The following is a 22,596-nucleotide window of genomic DNA, read 5'->3' as shown; positions in this document are numbered from 1 at the left end:
TTGCCTTTACTATTGGTGAGTAGTGACTTCTGTAATCCAGCATACCTCCTTTTAAGAACAATTTTTCACGTGCATACACTAAAACAGATGTCATAAGTGACATCATGTCAGTTTTTTTCCCAGAATCTATTGGACAATGGCACTTGTCCAAACTCCTTATTAGAGCCCTCTATTTCTCCGTATTATCCAGTTGTAACCAAGACCAACAAGTCTGGTTTTTCACTGGATGTCCATAATGAGTTCAGCACTTGCCTTTCCTAGTTTGCCACCTTCAAGCTTAGCCATGTGTTGTCAGGTTATTGACATTTAAAATGCTGCCTTGAGAAAATGTTATGTAATTTCTTGGCTATGGCTTTAGTGGACTGCTTCAGTTGTACCAACGCTGTCAATTGGAAGTCAGTGAATATTTACAAAACTTATTCAGTAAAAGATACAGAATCACAGATTGATGTTGGGTTGGAAGGGACCTCTGGAGATCATCTAGTCCAACTCCCTGCCAAAGCAGGTCCACCCAGAGCAGGTTGCACAGGAACGTGTCCAGGTGGGTTTGGAATGTCTCCAGAGAAGGAGACTCCACCACCTCCCTGGGCAGCCTCTTCCAGGGCTCTGCCACCCTCACAGGAAAGAAGTTCCTCCTCATGTTTAGGTGGAACTTCTTCTATTCAAGTTTGTGCCCATTTCCTCTTGTCCTGTCCCTGGACACCACTGGAAAAAGACCAGCCCCATCCTCTTGACACACTAGATGTGCTTCAAGTATGCGGAAGTATTTGGTAGGGAGGTCAGGTTCTTAACATCAGTTCTCTTGGAATAATTGGAAAAATATTAATCAGTATTTTTACTTGTGCTTCTTTGAGGTCATTGCACTTTTTATTTTTGTGAAGATAACCGTGGCCTTCGCAGGTCGGGGACAGAGATTCCATTCTGAGACACAAATTTTAAATTATTGTGTGCTCTGTTTAAGCTTTTACTGACAAGTCAGTGTGTGGGGATTTTTAGCATGTTTCAGATATACTGCTGGTTCCCCCACTGGCAAGACACTGGAAGTAACTGGTGGAGGTGGCCTGAAATGAGGAAATGAGTTTGTCATTATTATTTTACCAAGGACTTGGAAAGCATGGAAGGAGTTCTGTCTCACCTTATTTTTTGGAGATCTGAAATGCTGTATATTCCTCGTATAAGACTTGGTATGGACAGGAACTTTTCAAACAAAAGATCTGTTTTTCTGCTTAAGTGAAATCAGATGGGAGATTTTGCTCGTTGGGGATATGTTTACATTTCTAAGGACCAACTGAAAAATATCAATCAATGCCTTCAATGAAATGTGGGACTTTGCAATTATTATTATCTGCTTTATTTTCATATTTTTTGTTGAAATGTGACATGGCAAAGAACGAGGAAATGTTTTGTTTCCACATATTTTAGCTGCCAAAAATAACTTTTTGATTTTTGGGTTACGTGAAGTTATGAGTCTTTAGATGAAATTTCCCCAAATGGAAGGGGACACTGGAAATTCATTTTCTATCAGCTCTGAATGTTGTTTAGATTTGAATAAAAATTGTCTGCCCTCTCAATTAATCACTATTTTCCTGCTTGGCTTTCGTGATAGCCTACTAGTTCTTTGGGAGGCCCAGGGTAAGGCGAGAAGAAAAGATCTGACCGCAGGGGGTAGAAAAAAAAGCCACCAAAAATTCCTCCCATATGTCTTCCAATGCATTTGTTAAAATGAATGTTTGTGGGAAAGAGAGAGATGCATAAAAATTTAGATGTAAATAACACAGGACAGTGACAAAAAAGTGAGCATCTTGGGAAATGACTTTGAATTTCCCAGCTTTTGTCAGGTTTGTCACAGCCTTATCATTTGGAGGGTTATTTGTGTGTGTGTGTGTGTGTGTGTGAGTAGAATCCTTCTGGCTCATACACTAAAACTAGAACTGTTCAAAGTGTCACATTTTCATCTTAGTACTTATCTCCCTGATCTTAGAGATGAAAACATGCCCCATAGTGTGTTAGATGTGAAAGCCATATGTAGGTGATGATGATATAGATGGTTATTAAGGGAGTTGATTTAGTTAGCAACAGAGACATTGTATCTAGTTGCTCTTTTTTTCTTTTTTTCTCCTTTTTCCCTTGTAATTGGCTATGAGTGGCTCTAGGTTCCCGAGGAGGGGCTTTCTCCACTACTTCCTCATCAGCTGCCTGCCACTGAGTTTATATTTTCTTTGTTTCTTCTTTTCTCTCTAATTCATATTTTTCTTTTGACTAAAGGTGGAATGATACATCTTTTGAGACCCCCCTCCACAATAATTTTTTTTACTCCTTGAGGGTTTCTCAGGAGTGTTAGTATCTCCACGGGGCAAAACTGACCCTTCTGTAAAACCTTCTAACTGTGCTTTTGGGCAGGACTCCTGCATTTTTTTTTTCCCTGGAGCCAAAATATTTATCGACAAACATTAACTAGAAAGTTTTGTTAGGTGTTTTGTTGTACTAATTGCTTGTCTCCCTTTTCCTCTAGACCCCGACTGGGCCAGCTTGAATCTGGGAGCCCTCATATGTATTGAATGCTCAGGTATACACCGAAACCTTGGCACGCACCTCTCCCGGGTCCGCTCTCTCGACCTGGATGACTGGCCTATCGAGCTCATCAAGGTGATGTCTTCTATCGGGAACGAGCTGGCAAACAGCGTCTGGGAGGAGAGCAGCCAAGGCCATATGAAGCCTTCTTCAGACTCCACAAGGTAGCCTTTCCTATTCCATCTTACTGTGGCACGCGGCGGGCAGGTAGTATGTGATACTGTGCGTGGCCAAGGCTGTAAGCTATGAGGACATAAATCCTCATTTTGGCATTGCAGTCAGAGGTGGTAGGGCGTGACAGCGTTTTACAATATGGACTTTTAAAATTCTCCCCTGCAGCAGGCCTTGTAAAAATTATTGTGTGTATATATCTACACTGTATGCCCAGGAAGATCGTGTGATAAAGGGGAATGCGGGTGTCAAAAGTTGAGTGACCTCGTTACTTTTTCACTCTTGTGAAGGTTTCCTCAGCAGCTCTGCAATTATGGGTTTTTTTTGTTCAATTGACTGACCGACAAAACAGCAGGAGATTGAAACCTCCCGCCTGGTCGTTCCTCGATCTAAATTATAATGCGATGCATCTCTTTTTGTTTCGATGAGCCACAAAGTTCCTGGCTCTTGGACTGTCAGTTTGTGATTAATAATCTGCCTTCAGTAGTTCAAGCTCACCCAGGAGCTGGGTACCTGGCCATCAGGTCTTTGGGTTCTCATCACATGTTGAAAGTCCTGCTTACTGTGGGCCTGCTTATTGTTTTTTATGTGATATATCTGGAGGCGTAAGTTGATGGGGGAGCATGTGTTTCCTGAGAGAACAGTGTTTCACCTACCAGTCATAGCTCAGCACAGTGAAAGTCTTCTTTCTGCAACATGTTGTCCTACCAAAAGCCAAAGGGTTTTTATGCTTTAATTTATCTGACCAGTGTCAAAGGAGAAAGATGTTCTGAAAATACAAAATATAAGTGCTAATAGTTCTAACTAAGGTATTGGCTTGGGGGAAGCAGAGTGACCTCTGGCAGACTGTATTTCAGCAGGGGGGTTCAGGCAGGTGAAATACCTTCTGGACTACCTTGCACAGCTGGGCCAATCTTTGAAGTCATCTTCCGAAGTGCATTATAACTGTCTTAGGGTGAGCTCGGTGGGGGCAGCCTGCATCCGAGCACTGGCCGGTCCCCAGGTAGCAAATGGCACAATGGAAGTTTAGCTCTTGGTGTTTGCCTCCTGCATACGAGAGAAATCAGAGAGAATTATATTCTGATGATGTTTATGTGTGTTTCCTGATCCTGCTTTTTCCACCGCTGCATCAAGTAAAATTATAACCTGGGAGCATAGACCTGGGCCACCTCCTACGGTGCAGGAGTAGGTTTATACTCTTGTCTGTAATAAAGTCAACTGTTTCTTATTGCATTATTTCGTTAGCACTGAAAAATGAATTTGTGGTGCCACCTTTGGTTCATCTTCGAGAATGAAGCCAGTACATTAATCAGGTTACTTAGATGAATGACTATGCATATGAAAATGTTTAGGGAGACCTACACAGAGATTTTGTCCATACATAAACTGTATATCTGCTCCATACCTGTGTATTATTAGACAGCTAATATAAAGATTTCCTCAGATAGATTGAAATGAACTTACTGCTGCCTTTCAGTCATTAGTGTTACTTTAATCCAGACATCTTATATTGTTGCACCTAACAAATATATGTTGCTCCTTACTGCTGAGGTGAGCTGGAGGGATACCTCAGTTCTAAATACTTTTAAAAGGAAAAGGCATACACTCAATTGGATATTTTTTAAAAATATTATTTTAGTACACATATAATAAAGACACTATAATGAAAAATCTAAAATACGCGTGACTGATTAAAAGAGTGCCATGCATTTGAATTAAATTATTCAGCTTTTTATGTTTGGAAGTGAGTTTTACAGAAAATCAACTTTGTTCTCTTTGTATTTCATGTTCAGAGATTATTTTAGTTCTTCTTTGTTCTGTACATCTTCATGTTTATATTCAGCTGTTTATGTTTGTTAGTAACATAATGGCACTTTTCTCCCTGGGCTCTAACATTTTTGAACAAAAGGTATAAAGGTTCGTGTTGTATGTATGCATTTCCATCTCTGTGTCCAAGTGCACATGATGGAAGAGCTGTTAGAAAACGCAGAATTAAGTTTATGTGAAAATTTTCCCACAAAGAAATTGTAATCTTGGTTTGCTAATCCCGTTTTTCCCATTGTTTGCAGTGGGGACTGAAGTGATATTTTTCACATAAATATCTGAAAGGTCTCCTTTTTGAAAGTGTGCTTTACTTTGGTCTGTACTAACATAGTCCTTCTGTCAAAGATGTGGCAAGAAATACTTCCAGGTTCTTTAGGTATAAGTTACGCATTACATTTTCTCACTGCTGTTTGGAGTTTTGCATGAGGAATCCCATCAGAAGAAACTACAATGGATCTGAAGTGGGATTAAACAAGCCCCCCTTTTTTTGCTGTTGAGGAACAGAAGGGGGAAGAGGCAGCTGAAGCTAAGGGACTGGGGGAAGAGGCAAGAAAGTAAGCAAGGAAGAAAGATGACTGGGGAGCTGAGATTTGGAGAGCTGGTGGAGGAGGGATCGAGGGAGTCCAAGGATATTTGGAGAGCAGAGAGGAAAGAATCATTCAGCAAAACTTCTCCTGAAGGGGAAGAGAGGTGATAGCATGTGTTCTGGGGCTGTTCCTGCCCGTGTTGGTGGGCTCTGGGATCAGCTGGAGTCTGAGAGCTGCTGTATGCTCCTGCTTTGATGAGGTCTCTCCTCGCCAAACCCCCGTCGGATGGGAGAGAGAAGTACTCCAATGTTTTCCTCCAAGTTTCTCCTGAATTTTTTCATGTCCCTGTTCCCTTCTGCAGCTCCACTTACGCCATCTGTCCCAGGTAGTGCCGCCATTTTCAGTTCCACTAAATATACTCATTAATACACCCTCCATGGCTCCTGCAAGCAAAGCATTGAAAACACAAAAACAAAAGATTTCATAACCATTCCCTCATCAAAGGCTTAGCACAAAGAATCAGTAAAAGACCTTAGACAAATACAGTTTTTTTCATGTGTTTCTTTATGAGAGGTATGTCTCTTAACTCTTCTGTCCCTACTGTGCCTCCCTGCAAAGCATCAGAAGTTGTCGGCACAATTATGGACCTTCTGTTAATAGGCATTTGTAGAGGGGATCAGACATACATGGGTTTCACCATTTCAAGTTGTGTCTTTCTGTTGGAGATGAAGCCATCAGTGGAAACCCACAGGCTTTCTAGGGGAAAAAAAAAAAAAAGGATTATTGACTGCTCCACAAATACTGAATCTTTTGGGCTGGGGGGTCTGAGGAGCTTTGACATGCTGGACTAAAAGGAACCTGGAAGTCTGAAGACATGGCTTCAAAAGCAGTGGCTTCAGCTTGGGAGAAGTCTGCACTGACCACTGAATTACTGCAGGGGCATCCCACATGTTTCTGTTGAGTAGAGGGAAGGGTGGAGAGGCCCAGGGAGACCGATGTTCTGCAGGAGAGATTGCCAAAAGGCAGCTGTAGGCCATGGTATAATTAAGGAGTCTTACTCAGGAAAATATCACCAGTGTTTACAAGAATAGAGCTAAACCAAGCTTGTGAGTACAGCTTGCATTTTTAATGTTATACATTTAAAAATAAGTTGAAGCTATACCAAACAAACCACATAAAACATACCATCCTGCTGCCCTTTCCTACTCCACTCAGATTGTCTTAAAAACTCTTTCTCCAAGAAAGTCACGGGGGGAGATAAACCTGAAAATACATTTTGAAGGTCAGAAAGGCTCTGGGACTGGAGGACGTGAACCCAAAGCCTGAGAGTTTTGTAGCAAAAGGCGTTACTCCTGTTGCTTTCATCAAGGGTATATTGCCCAGGTACGTCCTCTAACATTAAACACGCGCCAGGTCTCATCAAGTCTGAGATGCTGCTTATAAAATAAGCGGATCTCCAGGTCATTCGGTGCCTCTGGATCAAAGGCGACACCTTGGATGGCCTCTAGCATGGAAGGGGAAGGCAGTGCAGGTTCCGGGAGCACAGGCGCAGTGGGATCCCCGAGGAAGCAGCGCAGAGTAAAGCAGTAGCACGAGGCAAAGTTCAGAGTGAGGGTGTTGCTGTGATCACGGGGAGGAAGGCGGAATAAACAAGAGCTCCCAGTGAGCATGAGAAGTTGGCAAAGTGGCAGAAAACCCAAACGCGGGCAAATACGTGCATGTGGAAGGGAAAGGGGACCAGCTGGCCTCTGAACGGTGGTGTCTGTGGGTCCCTGATTAGGTCAGCTTTGGAAGGCTGGTAATTGGTTCCAGCAATTACCAGCAGCCCTGAGAACTGCCGCTCAAACTTCGGGAGCTCTGTGACAAATTGAAGCTGACTGCTGGTGAAGGAGTATCGACTTCCCATTTCTAAACAGGGGGATCATTAGTCAAGAAAAGCATCTTTTAATTACTCTCAGTAAGAAAAAAGAAAGGGGGGGGGGGAGCGAGATCTTTCAGTATGGATCCTGCAACAACTGCCAGGTTTTTTCCAAGTGTATTCAATATTAAATTTATTGTCTTGGAGGGGAGGGGTTGAGCAGGGAGAGTTTGCCTGAGGTCCCTCCTTTAGTAATGTGGGTTTAATTTCAAGTGAGAAGTCAAATTAGAGTAAATCAATGTTGCAACAATTAACTGGGTCTGGGGATGAGATCAGGATTTTCCCCTCTAATTGCTATTGATACTACTTAAGCACACTCTTAAAACATTGATTTGGAGTGGTGTGACACAGGAGGAGCCCAGTGGGGCAGGAGCAGAACTGTTCCATGGAGGAATGTCAGAGATGTGGTGAAACCAGCTTGGGGAGTGTGCGCCATGTTTCACCTGGGCTTTTTGCACTGGTATGTAGATCTGCCAGATATTTAGTTGTCTTCTGGACACACCTCACATATTTTGCTTTCTTCACATGCTATTCTTGCCCATGTGGCTTCTGGTTTGCAGATTTGCTTGCCACCATCAACTTCCTAAGATGTTGTTGGCCTTTTCCAGATGACACAAGCTGCTACCATCCCTCTGCCCACTCCAGGAGATGATTATCTTCTCCTTGTCCCTCACCCTCTTTCTCTGAGCTCCCAAGGTCACCGTCTCTGTCTTGCTGGGAGTGCTGGGATGGATGTGCCAGCAACAAGACCACCTCCACCAACTGGAAGCCGCTGGCCAAGGGGAGGGAGGGCAGCGTGGTCCAAGCACCATCCCAGCCATGCTTTTTGTTTTGCTCAAGTAATGGTGAATATTTGCATTAACTATGTGCAAACCTTAAAGTTACCTTAACCTTAAAAGACGCTGTTTTGAGAATATTCATAAACAGGAAGAACCTCCAACTCCATTAAAAATGTATTTATAAAGTGAGGGATGAGTGGTTAGTGGCTGAAGCCCAGGCATAGTTTTAAGCTCTGCCACAGCATCCCCAAGCAGCTGCTCTTTAAAATGGAGCTTGGAGGTTGGAGCATCCACCGCGGTTTTGCTCAGGTAGTCTGTTTGCACAGCAGTCACCCTGTTTATTCTGGTTACCAAAGGTTATAAGAAAATAGAGAGGTTCTTAACACTGAGTGAGAAGTCTGGAGTTGGGAGCCGGCAGTGCTGGGAATTGACTTTCACCTTACAACATAAGATCCAGTTTGATCCCTTGCTCACTAATGAACTGAATTTAATGGTGTCAGAAAAAACATTATGCAGCTCGACTATATTTAGCAGACACTTAAAATCCTAAACTGAAGCCTGGCTTGCCATTTCAAGGCTAGCGTCTGCTTATGCTGAGCGTGCACTGGTTTCTGAGGGCTAACTAGGGAGTGACTTATGAAAAATATTAAACCACACCTTCTTTTTTTTTTTTGTAAAATAATTATTCCTTCATTATGGACAGTAGAGATGAAGGGAAAGCCCAGGCAAACTGAGTAGTTAAGATCCCGGTATCGTATCCTGAATCTTGTAAAGATGCTCCATTTCGTGTCTCTCTCATTTCTCGTTCCTTTTGGCCATCAGATTGCTGTTAGAGTCCTGTTGGTCTCCGATTCCTGGCATAAGGCTGCAGCGTTACAAATAGGGCCTGGGGGAACATCGGTACCTCTCTATCTGCAATTGTCAGGTCTGGTTTCTTAGCAGTTCTTGGCCTGATGAGGTCAGTGTTTTGTGCCTTTTGAATGCTCCTCCATGCTTGACACCTTTCCTATTTCAGGGGTGGGGGAAGGGTGTTTTTAAAAATAAATAATAAAAAAAAAAAAGATTTTATTGTGAAGGGCTGACCAGAACCCATCTGCAGTTGGGTGGCATCTGCTCCCCACATGTCACTTCCCTCATTAACAAGCAATTGAATTAATTAAATGCTACTCAGAACACGCATAACAAGCTACCGGCAGTGTCCAAATTAGCACTGATAATCAAGGATGATTTCCTTTATTATCCTGCTAAGTGGTGTGCAGGCTCTGATCTCCCTGTCTGCCCTCATCTATTTACATACCCCCAGCTTCTGCCTTTAGAAGCTGAGGTTATCTTACCTAGTTAATTTGCCACGATCACCAAGCATGGCGGATTGATATTCCTGCCTCTGCTGAAGCAAACCCCCCCCCTTTCTCCCCCTTTCCTTCCTCCCCAAGCCTGGTCCTTTGTATCTCAAGCTCACTGATAAATTAAAAGCCACCCCTGTGGTCTCTCAAGTGAGTAATAGAGGCAGAAATTTCATTTTGCAACTGGCTGATTTAATGATCCAAAGGGTAATTAATGGCCTGATTATCTTAATGTTAAATATGTCCGGCAGCAATTACTGTGACCTCCCGCTTGTCAAGGTCCAGGCTATGCTCTTCTTTCAATTAAGTTCTCTGGGGCTTAATGGTATGAATAAACTCCTCTGATTCTATCATTCCGGACTCTGAGATTTAAGCGAGCTAGGGGCTCGTTTGGAGTTTTAATCAGCCCGTCTTCTACTTGAGCGATCAGAGTTAACAATTATAACAAGGACAGTTTAACTTTCTTTCTTCCCTCCCCCCCCCCTTCTACTTCTTTATATTTTATTTTTTTTTTAAGCGCTCGGAGGGAATTTTGTTGGCTGCAGCGGCAGCTTTGCTGGGCTAGTCTCTCCCTATATAAATTATCATGTGAATGCCGCTGTTTTTCCATTTGACAGGCTTAATTAATTGGCAGGAGCGCCCAAAAATGACAGTGCCACTAATTGCAACTCCAAGTCCATTTCTGTCATTGCGGCACGCTTGTCAGCGGGCATGCCCCACTCCTTGCCGCGGCCGGAGTTTGTTGACGTTTTCCATTTCGGTTTTCACATCTCGTCGGGGAACGTGATGGGATGTGATAGCCCAAGATGTGCCTTTGGGTTTTCCAGGCATGCAGTCGGTGTACAAGAATGACATTTACTGCCAATAAAGTTTAGACAGCTGGGCTTCTGCCGAACCAACAGCTGCTAAGGGACTTAAGATTTGACTTAAGATATTTCAGCAAATCCTATGAACAGGGGAGACTTTGGGAGGGAATTCATTAAAAAGAGAGAGAAAGAAAAAAAAAAAAAAAAAAAAAAACCTCAACAAAACCAAAACCCTGAGAGTCGTAACTCACTCCTCATCTTTCTGGTGGCTGATCCACGCTGAACAGCACATCTCCCAGTGAGCTGGAGTTATATTAGCTCTGTTTTGGTCAACAGATATTTCATAAAGATAATGAGGAAAATGTATAAATTATTAGTACAACAGTATTGCATTCTGAAATGCACACATAAATAAAAAGACTGATTCATTGCTGCCGGTAAACTAAAACCTTTCCCCGTATGGCTGTAGAAATGAACTGATTCTGACATGCTAGATTGCATGGTTTCAGATTAGAGTAACTGGAATTGTTTTAAAATTAAATCTAAAAATAAAAAAATAAAAATAAAATTTGTCACTTACCAGTAGCTTCCAGGAAGTGCATCTAATAAGAATAACTAAGTGAGGCAAATGAAATATCAGCTTGGGTGGCGGCTGGTCAAATTTCACCATTTGGAGGCCGCAGAAGCTCAAATGAAATACTCCAAAGATAAAGGTTAGTAGTAGTAGTAGTACGGCATATTTTATTGTCCTTGTAGCTGCTTGGCAGACCTTGTCATCCAAGAGCTGATCCAGTAAAACACTGATGCCTACGTAGAGACGTGGGAGATGCCTGGATAATTAAAAATAAAAACAAAACAACAAGAAAAAAAAACCCTTGACCCCAGTTGTCCAAGTTAATGAGCGCTTTAGATAAAGTGCTCCCTGGTTCAACCACATGTTTCTTATGTGCAAATCTGTCCTTGATAAAAACTCAAACACTTTGTAAACAGAAGCCTAGTTTGCAATTATTGCTATAATTGTTATTCTTCTCATTGCCTGTGAAAGAAAAACCTGCAAAGAAGTATTTGTCTCCTGCAGTGCATTAGAGCTTTTGTTAAAAAGCAGAGGTGTAAAAGCCACAATACTAATTTTTTTTTTTTTTTTTTTTAAATCTAAATAGCATAGGTACCACTTTTTTTAAAATCTCTGAATATTCAATTTGCATATGTATATAGCCCTGACACATTGCTCTCTGTGTTCATACCTCGTGTGGAACACAGCCACGCGATGTGGGCACTGTGATGTGGTATGTTATTGACCTATATAGCCCGTGACCGGCAGAGATTTCCAATTACACTCGGTTTATAGTATGTCCTTTTCATCTTGCTTACCAACTACCTTCTGGAGAGTTTGCCCCAAGTATTGCTGGTGTAGCCTATAGAGCTTTTGGAGAGAAGAGCCAAAGAAATTCTCGTTGCTTTTGCTTTTGGCTTTTTCTCATTTTTTCCTGATGACTCTCACATTAGATACACACCCATCTGTTGTTTGTCCTTTGAAAAATGTTTTTGAAGAGGAGAGCAATATGTTGTGGCCTTGTTTTGATACCTGCCAGCTAAGATACCTCCTAGCTAAGACACTAAGATTCTTCCTCAAACCCAGGTTTTTTTTATGGGTATGGTGACAACACAAAAATGAAGATCAGAGTGGTGGGCCAGAGGCAATGGTCAAGCTTTGAATACTGAACTAAAGATAAAAAGATGGCAAAGGCCTTCAAGGGGCCTTGAAATAGAAGACAAGTAAAGGAAGAGGAAGGGAACAGTCCATATTTTAGCAGCTTGCAAGTCTTGTGACATTCAGTGGGGTTTTTTTCAACATGCACCCGTTGCTTTTGAAGGTATTTTTCAGTGTTGATAAAAAAAAATGAGAAACCCACTCTGAATACACCCAGAAGACTTGAAGAAAGACATCCTTGAGTTTATTAAGCTTACAAGTAAGAAAAAAATATTTAAAAAGCAAAAAAGCTGCTTGAGGACATCTTGCCTCTTGAAGTTTCTGCAGAAGGACAGGTGATAGAGACTGAAATGTTTTACCTTGGAGGGACAATCAACTCAAGGTACCTTTATTGTGCTGATATTCTTGACAATTTTTGGTTCTATTTTTGTGTGTATTTGGCTACCACGCTGAAAAGCACCTAAAGAAGAAGTTGATGAGCTGTTACACTTTGGGAAATCCAGGATTTCAAGTTCAGGACCCAAGCAAGGAGGATTTCTTTCTATTGTAAAACAGTGATAAGTTAGACAGTTGGGGAGATATATTGGGAAAACAGTATTCAGAAGTCAATAATCAGCTGTCAGAAAAAGTGATTATTTTTTTTGTTTGCTAGAATAAGAACCAGTCTGTTGGCTGAGTGCCTGTTCTAAAGGTCTCAAAACAGTGTAGGATCTTGGCTTCAAAGTTAACTTTCGGGTTAGATATGGACTGATTATCTCTTGTTTTGCATTAGTTCTCTCCCAAACACCTAGCAGAGCTAGACAGTGTCTCACATTTGAAAACCAAAGTGTCTTCACTGTGACTTCACATCTGCTCGGCCATAAGCTACTTGAAAAGGTCAGCACAGAACTTACCAATAGAGAAGCATTGCTGCCTTTATTAGAAACTACTTGGGCCAATGTTTAACTGTGGTACTACAACAGAGGAATGGAAGGGCTAATTACAACAAGGAGATTAATTTCAGATGAGAAAAAATTGGATATTGTATATATAAATTGAGGAGAAAATGTGACTCAGACCAAGCTAATGGCCAAAGGCAAGTACCACTTGAAATGAGTCAGATGCCGTGGGCTCGTCTTTCCCCAGAAAATTCCTTGATACCTTTTTAAGCATTTAGAAAGAAAGTAAAACCAAGACTGAATCGCATGCCACAGCAAATTGAGCCATAACAAAAGGTGGACCACAATACGCTGTGTGACAGCAACATTTCCCATCCTTTGGTGACTCTAGCCTCCTACCCATCTAACTGCAGCCCACAGTCATTGCAAAGAGACAGGTCCATAAGCAAATGCCATATTTAAGTCCAGAACCCAGACCAAGATGATGGTTAACAGTTCTGCAGAAGTGTGAAGACGACCAAGTAAGATAGTTTTCTCTAGGGTCTGGGAGAGATTTGGAAGCCTTTTAGTGAGAAAGCAGCATCAGGCTTGGGTAGTGTGGTTTACGTGCCATCCATCTTTTCCTCCCTCCACTGAGAACCGCATGTTTCTATCTTTTCCCCCATAGTCATTCAAGCGTGAGTCCGATCAGCTCAAAATCTGTAGCTTTGGTGCATTAAGTTTTTTTTTTGGTTTGACAAACGGGACTCTTCCACCCTGTAGCCTGTGTAAGCGCTATATCATGGTGGGCCTTCGTGGCCAGGGGCAAGGGGGCAGATGGAGGTAGATGAAATAACATGAAATACCTGAATTTGGAGTACAGTGTAGTGCAGCTTTACAGTCAGAACTCTGATATGGGGCAGGCACGGTGTAGATGAGTACTAAAAAAAAACTGAAACACCGCCAGAAACTTGATTTAAGCTCATGTGCTCCTTATTTTCAGGAGTTAGCATCTATCAAATTGGGTGGGTTTTTACTGGGAGGACAACAGATACTTCCGTCACTTCAGAAGCAATTCCTTGTCCAAAAACACAGAAACGATGAAGCTTTGCAACAGAACATTTGCAGGAGAGTACATTTACATTAGCTAGGCTTACTTGAACCATTTTTTTTATCATTTACACTGAAGTTAAGTTCCACGTCACTCAGTGTATGTGTGCGTGCACATATCTGCTACTCCACAACACCTGAGGAATAAAGATGGAGAGTTTCATCTTAAGTGTGGGAAGCTAAAAGCAACTGAAAAATGAAATTTATTGTATAAAGCATTGGGCAGCCTTACCAAAGCGATCTTTGCCCTCACTGTCTTTAATACTAGCTATTTAATCAGTTATTTCTGAAAGGAAAAGCATTTAACACTTGTGTTGCTATCAAAATTCAGACGTTTGTGAGGCTGAAACTTGTAATAATAGAAAGGCCAAAACAAAAAAGCTCTCAGCTATTATGGGCTGCCTCGGGTCATATCCGAAGGCTCATCCATGAGATGCATTCAACTTCAGAAAGTACTGTAAGTCAAGCACTTGCTGCTGCTGAGGAACTCAGCTTAGCTGGCAAGGGAAATAATCCAGCATATTAAAAAATACATGTTTTATTAAAAGAGATCGTACATTAAACATTTTATTTTTATTTGAAGCTTTTCTGTGTACTTGGTATTTAGCCTGGTCTTTTCATTTCTCCTGCCCTGAGGTCATGGCTGTCTCTCTGGATGTCAGGTGTCATCAAACATGAAGTTGCATTACCTAAACGTACAGTTCAAATTGGTTGCTGTACGTGGTGTAAGAGCAGTTACTCTAAAGCCGGTCGGTGCTGCTGAAGCTTTGTTATATAAATTATTTTTAACATTTCTGCATACATTTTCTGCTGTTAATAGATAGAAAGCAGGTGTGGTTGAATATGAGGACAGACTGTTGCTGGTTAGGCTCAGAGTGTGGGAAGGTGGTCCCCACATCACCTGGGCTTATCTCAGTCGGGATGTTATGGGAAGGTTGCGTTGCATGGGCAATAAGCTTTCAGTAGCGGTCACTAGTGATGGTGGTAGTTATGTTCCTTCATCCTCTCGCATTGTTTTTGACCCTTTCAGCCTTTGGAGGTTGTTTGGATGGCAGATCGCTTTGTTTGAGCTTGTGGTATAGCGGAGAAAAGAGCATGCCTAAAATCAGCAGTGGTGATGCTTAACAGTACTTTTAAAAAAAGGCAGTGCCTTGCCGTGCTACTGGTGGCTTTGCTGGCCGGTGACACTAGGCACAGAAGCAGCAGCATGTCTTTGCTTTGGTCGTGGCTACAGAACCTGCAGGGCTCCATAACAGTAACTGTGACCAACTTTCTCTCTTTTGTGATTTTTTCCCCTTTTTTTCCTTTGTTTAAGACAGAGCTTTGTTTCTGGCTCTGCAGGAAGCTGGTAGCCTATGGCAAGGGACTGGGGAGATAAGACTTCAGTAAGATAACTAAATGAAAAGGGCAGCAGTGAAAAGATGGTGCTGGCTTTTGACTGGACTGAAACTTGATATACACATCAGCCCAAATGCAGTTTCCCCACGGCTCTCAAATATTATCCGTTTGTCAGACGCGATGTGCTTACTGCTGGATTTTCAGATGTGCGGGTGCTGGTGGGGGAGCCAGCAGTGAACCCCTGAAAGAGAAAAGTGACCAGAAAAATAACACCATCGTCACTCCAGCTTTAAAGTAATTAAAATAGCAGGTTAAAATGTGTTGAGGTGAACACAGGTGACAAATCGGAGCCTTTAGAGAGTAGGAATGAGAGTGAAATGAAATGCCTTACTGTGCCTATTAACTAGATTGTGCAGACAGTGCAAAGTCCCGTCGCTGAAGCATTTTTTGTGCGAGTCTACAGAGACGTACAGTAGTGAGAAGAAGCCATCTCTTAGTAATTGGTAAGCCTCAAAAGGTACGGATAGGATATGCTTCAAAAAGTCTTCATGCTGAACAGATGATTATGTCATGGCCTAGAAATCTTCCAGCTAACTTTTCTTTTTCCCCCAAAGATTTAAATTTTCCTGGTTTCACCCAGGTCAGAATTTATAGTGATGTTTTTGTTGCATTTTCACTTCTCTACAGCACCAGCCAGACTTGGAAAACCGAGGTGCATGCACAATTAACACTTTTAACACTGCTCCACGTGTGGGAAGAATAGGATTGTGTGACTGTGTACTAAACCTGAAGGATATCTTCAGCCTCTGGCTGGAGATAATATCCAGAAGTTGACTTTTTTCTTTGCTCATCTCAAGAAGCAAAAATTTGGAGCTCTAATCCTTTGCTAATCACGTGCGTGTGCTCCTGTCTGAGTCTTTCCAGACCAGATTGTCTTTGGCCACTTGTGCAACTCCTGCAGCTCAAACCAGCCATAGATAGATACCTCCAGTTGCTTGGATTGGCCTGTTGCATTAAGGCAAAAAAGAAGTTTAAAAAGCAGCTACAGAAATCAGTTACTTGTTCAGACCTCCAGTCAAGAGGGAATAGAAGTTTTAAAGGATTTAAAATACTATTGCAGTTGCAATTTTGAGAAGTAGGCAGAACTACAATTTGGGTTGGTATACATGCACACAGCTGTGGTTTCAGCTGGCTGCTGTGGACACCATCACCAGTGGGAGAGCATTGGTATAATTCAGTGGCTGCTTTGGCTGGCATCCCTTGGGGGAAGACCAGTATTTACTGGTGTGCCCATGGTGCCTGCACACTGCAAGTGGTTTGCATGGATGCAGATAACCCACAGTCTCTGGCAAATGTCCAACCCTCTGTCTGTGCGTGGAGTGACTACGTGCAGCACGGGTTTATTGCACAGAGCCTTTCCTTGCTCTTCGAATAATCAGGTATTTGTGAGCCTAGAAAGACTGAGCGTTGCTGCCTTCAGTAGGGCTGGCTAGTAATCTCCGCTGCAATCTATAAAAGAGGGCAGGTTTCCCATCTGGAGAGATGTAGACCATGATCTGCAATGCGTTAATGGGCTGTGGTGGTCAGAAGAGCTGCTCGTGTCCTAGCGAAGGATTGGGCCCCTTTTGAGACACATAGTGAAGCCATACAGCTTATCATGTCATGTCAGGAAATAATAGCTATTCCCTCCTGTAAAGTAAGTCCTATGTTCAATTATAATTTGGTTGGATCTTTTCTTGTTTGCTTTCTTATTGAAATAGAAATCCACTGGCACTAGCATTTTGCAGACAGATACAGGGTTTTCTCCATGGAGCCAGACTGTAAAATATTGATGAGTTTACATGTTAAAGAACCATGTCAATGAAAAAAAAAGTAGAAAAAAAATAAAGGGAGAGAGAGTAAAAGAGAATATCCCACAGCTTCAAATGCAAGGATAGGAGCTGTGCAGAGGCAACTTGCTTTATACTTTCAGGAGTTCACCAACCTCATTGCTTGGCTTATTGCTCTAGGGCAAGTTAATTAAAGCCAGTGGAGAATTTAAAATTGGGAAGGGGGAACATTTCTTAATTATGTTGTGGAATTTCTCTCTAACTCATGTCCTTTCAAAACGCAGTCTTCATGAAGCCCCTTGCCTGTGGCACCCCGTGCAGATCAGGCCGGACCGGTACAGCAGTGTGTAGCGTGCACACAGGTTTGCTGCTGGTGCCTCCATGAAACGTATTTGGAGCCTAGATAAACTCAGCTGTGTAAGGTCCCTTTGAAATGCAAAGTACCTATTTTGTATGACTGATGGCAGTTCTGTTACAAATAAGTCACCAACATTTTGACCATCTGAGGAACCTGAAGGTACACAAGTCCGTGGAACCTGATGAAGTCCATCTGCAGGTCCTGAGGGAGCTGGCAGATGAAGTTGCTAAGCCACTTTCCATTATATTTGAAAATTTGTGCCAGTCTGGTGAAGTTCCTGCTAGCTGGAAAAGGGGAAACATAACCCCCATTTTCAAAAAGGGAAAAAAGGAAGACCCAGGGAACTACAGGCCAGTCAGTCTCACCTCTGTGCCCGGCAAGACCACAGAGCAGATCCTCCTGGAAACTGTAAGGCATATGGAAAATAAGGAGGTGATTGATGACAGCCAACATGTGTTCACCAAGGGCTTTCATGCCTGACAAATTTGGTGACCTTCTATGGTGAGGTTACAGTGTTGGTGGGTAAGGAAAGAGCAACTGATGTCATCTGCCTGGACTTATGCAAGGCGTTTGACGCTGTCCTGCACAACATCGTGGTCTCTAAATTGGAGAAACATGGATTCGATGGATGGACCACTCGGTGGATAAGGAACTGGCTGGATGGCCGCACTCAAAGGGTTGTGGTCAATGACTCAATGCAAGTGGTAATGAGTGATGTTCCATAGGGGTCAATACTGGGAACAGTGCTTTTTAACATCTTGTTGGTGACATGAACAGTGGGATTGAGCGCACCCACAGCAAGTTTGCCGACGACACCAAGCTGTGTGGTGCAGTTAAAACACTGGAGGGAAGGGATGCCATCCAGAGGGATCTGGACAGCCTTGAGAGGTGGGCTCATGCAAACCTCATGAAGTTCAGGCCAAGTGCAGGGTCCTGCACCTGGATCAGGACAATCCCAAGCGCAAATACAGGTTGGGCAGAGAACGGATTGAGAGCAGCCCTGAGGAGAGAGACTTGGGGGTGTTGGTGGATGAGAAGCTCAACATGAGCTGGCAATGTGTGCTGGCAGCCCAGAAAGCCCCCCTCATCCTGGGCGGCAGCAGCAGCAGCGTGCCCAGCAGGTCAAGGGAGGTGATTCTCCCTCTCTACTCCACTCTGGTGAGACCCCACCTGGAGTACTGTGTCCAGCTTTGGAGTCCTCAGCACAGGAAGGACATGGACCTGTTGGAACAGGTCCAGCAGAGGGCTAGGAAGATGATGAAGAGGGCTGGAGCATCTCTCCTATGAGAACAGGGTGGGAGTGTTGGGGTTGTTCTGCCTGGAGAAAAGGCAGCTCCAGGGAGACCTTATTGCAGCCTTCCAATATCTGAAGGGGGCCTACAAGAAAGCTGGAGAGAAGCTTTTTACAAGGGAATGTAGTGATAGGACACAGGGTAATGGTTTCAACCTAGAAAAGGGTAGATTTAGATTTTAGATATCAGGAAGAAATTTTTCACTGTGAGGGTGGTGAAGCACTGGAACAGGTTGCCCAGGGAAGTTATGGATGCCCCATCCCTGGAAGGCCAGGCTGGATGGGGCTTTGAGCAACCTGCTCTAGTGGAGGTGTCCCTGCCCATGGCAGGGGGGTTGGAACTCGATGATCTTCAAGGTCCCTTCCAACCCAAACCATTCTATGATTCTATGATTTTGCATTTTCTTTGTGTGGACGTAATGAGGTTTACAAGGGGTGTTGGGGTGTTTGGAAGGGAAGTGTGGAGAAGCAGACAAGACTTAAGGATGTGCAGAATGTGCAATGGGAACGCTTGAAATCAAACGAGAGAAGAGAGTATACAGAAAATGAGTTTTCAGATAAAGTTTTGGGACTCATGAAATTAGTATGTGTCCAAATCCCATGTTTTAGCTGACGTTTGTTGTCACATTTGCAGTTTTGTGGAGCCAGACAGATCATTGGATACCAATGTGCGTGTTAAAATGTGGAATAAGAGAGAGGAGAACATGAGATGTCATGGTGTAAATTTTACTGTAAGCTTCAGAAAAGATGTTTCAATAGCGCAAAAAAAATACTTTTCCAAAAATGACCAACGTCAAACGTGGTACTGTATTAAGAGGCCAAGTGCATGTGATGTCTTGGGGGAGCAATCAAGAGGTGACAGACCATGTCACTGCTGTAGTGGGACATACAGGAATCAGCCAGGGAAGGCTTTCAGGGCTAAAAATAGTATTGACAGCGCAAGAGTAATAAAGTAGTAAAAAAAAAGAAGCTGGTTTTATTATTCCTCAGATTTGAGACAAATAACTTTGACAAATAAGACAGAGCTGCTTGACTTGCAGAAAGGTGTATAACGCACCAGAGTTGAAGCTCACCAAGCAAGAGCCAGGACTACGTGTTTCTGAGGAGGGGAATGGGATGCAGTGCCTGGCTCCTCTGCAGGGAAACTGGTTGAGTTTTCAGTTAATCACGAGAATAATTTGTCAAGCAGTATTTAACGGACATCTTATGAGTGTGTATGTGGGCAGGATAGCTTGTAAATTTGAATGTGCCTATTTTCTTTGACAGCGATCAATAACTGTGCTGTTTATAAATGTACTTTGAGAGGTCTTCTCAGACTTTTTATGATCGGTCTGGGCTCTCAGATCCATTAAAAAGAAATGACAAAGCAGAGCGGGACTTCTGTGTTTACAATCAATATCGCGCTTTTGTTTTCATGCAGATAGAGAAACTGTAATACGCTTTCGCATGGGCCCGTTTGTACTACTCGGTGCAAGGCAAGAGACTTGGTGAGGAGGGTTGGATTGCAAAGTAGGTGCCAATACCCACACGAGTGTTTTGGTCTGGAGCAGGAGAAGGCACTAGTTTGGTTCGTGGGATGGTCTTGGTGCACATAAAAGAGATTCCCTTTGGAAAAACCTAACTGGAAGCTTCATGTGCACCCAATGCGCTCCAGACCCTACTTTGAACGTAAGGGTCCAACTCATGGTGATTTGAACCTCTTGTACAGTTGGGACTGTTTGATTCAAAGGATGAGGCTGGATTAATTAAAGGTAATGCGCATGGATCGTTAATACATAAGGTCCTTGGCACCACCTGCTTCAACCTACACATCTGTTTCTGTTGCACCAGTTTATTTGCTGGTGTAGACAGAGCCTGAGTCTTCCACAGAAAGCAGTAGATTGAATTATGCCACCTGGCCAAAACCCAGCAATCGGCTCTCATTTGAAACGCTTGCTTCTAGGTTTCCTCAGGTTTTGCAGTGTAATTTGGGGGCCTTTTGCTAACATCCAATTCTTGCTAGCTTTAGCGTATTTGATTCCGGGTTTTTAACGGAATCTTGGTAAGTACAGTTTCCTCTGAGGTGTGTATATTTACCAAACATACTTACCAAGCAGAGCAAAATAGTATATAAAATACATAAAATATTAAATACTATTTTATATATTTATATAGTACCCTTTCACTGTTAGTTCAGCATTCAGGAAAACTAGTGTCACTGCTTTTAAAAAAAAAAAACATTAAAAATTTTCTGGAATATGCAGATTTTTATCCAAGAATACATTGGGTAGCAGTTTGCAAAGCATGTAAATACAACTTGGCTCACTGGGGGCAGAGGGGTGGGGGAGTGCGTATGCATCTGGAGCTTCAGTTAAAAATCTGAGCTTCCTTTAAGCCAAAACTACATCAGCAGTGAAAGTGGGATAAGACTCAGTAATTTAGCTTGATACAGGGATCGAGGTGAGTGCGTGTCATGACCATAACTTGCCAAAATAGAAGGGGAATTCTGGAGAAGAGCAGTGAGAAAGATTTCAAGTCTTCAGTGAGTATCTTCAGGAGGAGGTGCTTAAGGGGGTTAATGAAATTATAATAATCGTGGGGCAATGAAGGGGTTCACAGGCATTTGGAGTTGATATGCTTCTTGGAAAAATGGGTTCTTGTAGTTCAAAGAAGCGCTTCTAGGAGTAGGGGATGAAATTGAGAGGAAATGTTTGGACTGGTTACCTTAAGCTGTGTAGTCATCTCCCAGGGAAAGCAGTGAATTCCACTGCTAGTAAACACATGATCGGGAGCAAGGCAAGGGACCAGGTGATCTAGGTGGCCTTTACTTTCTAGATTTGCTGAACCTCTGATAAGGACTCTCACAGCCTTCAGCGACTATAGCAGATTTTTAAAATATTTTTTCCTGTTTCGTGTTGAGTCCTCCGTTACTCCAGAAGACTACAGAAATCAGCTGGAATCAAGATCTAATTCCAGTGCTCTTTCCTCTCGTGTCCCCTGCTCCCCTCTTGCATCCGCTGGATGTCCATTTCTGTAAGTTTTCCCTTCAGAACAAACCTATCATTTTTCACCACAGGATATTTACAGCTTCAATCAGTGCCAAATTCAATTGGCTTCTGATCTCATCGCTGGAAGTTATAGATGCAGATATTATTTGCACTGCGGTTAATTATGGAGCAATCAAACTTTGGCTTTTCCACTGTAATTTCCTCTGCCAGCTAATTTAATTAATCACCCCCAGCTCAGCTCTTCCAGCTGCGACCGGCAGGGTCATTAATTAGACATGTGGTGGTAGCTCATAGACCAGTTCCTGTTAAGGGGGCTGCTGCCCACTTGATCACTATGGGAGCAATAGCTTTTTTCAAAGCATCCAGGCAGGATCCGAGGTAGCTGCCAGGTGTATTATTCCTCAGAAGCGGAAGCGATTCCCAAAAGATGGACTGCAAGCAAACAGCGGGATTGCTGGGACTGCCGGCACTCAGCTCACAGGGCATGGTTCGGTGAGGCAGGACTAGGATCAGTTCCCCACCAAGGTGCAATTTAGGGTCTGACCTGGCAGTTCTCAGTGGTCCATCCTTTCTCTTCTGATCCGGGAGCTAAAAAAAAAAAAAGCCTTGATAGACCTCCTTCTCACTGTTTGTGGGAGCTGCCTGGTTTTTGTCAGATGGAAAATACAAAATTTCCTAATGCAGACAAGAAATTAAAACATCCTTTTTAATTGCTAGATCACACCAATAATAGGAACAGTTTTTTCACTATAAAAGCTGTACAAAATAGCCAGCTAGGTCTGTCACATTGTTTGGATCTCAGAATACCCAGTAATTAATATTGGTTTTTTGAGGATAGAAGAACCTTTTACAGTAAACAAGCTGGATGGATTACTTACAGCTTAAGAATCTCATCCTGAACATTATCAGCGGAGGGCAAGCGATTTGGGACATGTGATGGCCCAGCTTAATAGCCCTGGAAAGTCCAAGCATTTTGCAGGGAAGATCTATAGTCTTGCCTCTCGAATGGTCTGTTTTGATAGTCAGCAATAACAGACCCTGCCATTGGGTCCTACTCTGCATCTGAAATACCAAAGTATCCTCCAAAGCCACCCTGTTCTCAGCCTGCAAACGCAGGCGTAAGCATCCTTTGTTTTGCACCAGGATCTTCTTTGTCCTCCTTGGAGCGCCAGCAAA

At 42.9% G+C, this 22,596-nt stretch overlaps 1 protein-coding gene across 2 annotated transcripts in view; it reads left to right on the top strand.

Annotated features, from left to right (window-relative positions):
- AGAP1 (ArfGAP with GTPase domain, ankyrin repeat and PH domain 1) overlaps nt 1-22,596 on the top strand; it is a 403,044-nt gene that overhangs the window by 360,550 nt on the left and 19,898 nt on the right. For both annotated transcript variants that reach the window (XM_074145832.1, XM_074145831.1), the window contains one exon: nt 2,513-2,735. In XM_074145832.1, coding sequence (XP_074001933.1) covers nt 2,513-2,735 — 223 coding nt within the window. The remainder of the gene's footprint in view (nt 1-2,512; nt 2,736-22,596) is intronic.

The sequence above is a fragment of the Numenius arquata genome, chromosome 3 (genome assembly GCF_964106895.1).
Source record: "Numenius arquata chromosome 3, bNumArq3.hap1.1, whole genome shotgun sequence".
In the NCBI taxonomy this organism is placed as follows: Eukaryota; Metazoa; Chordata; class Aves; order Charadriiformes; family Scolopacidae; genus Numenius; species Numenius arquata.
The sequence above is the reverse complement of the archived record's forward strand: the minus strand, read 5'-3'. Positions and strand labels throughout refer to the sequence as shown.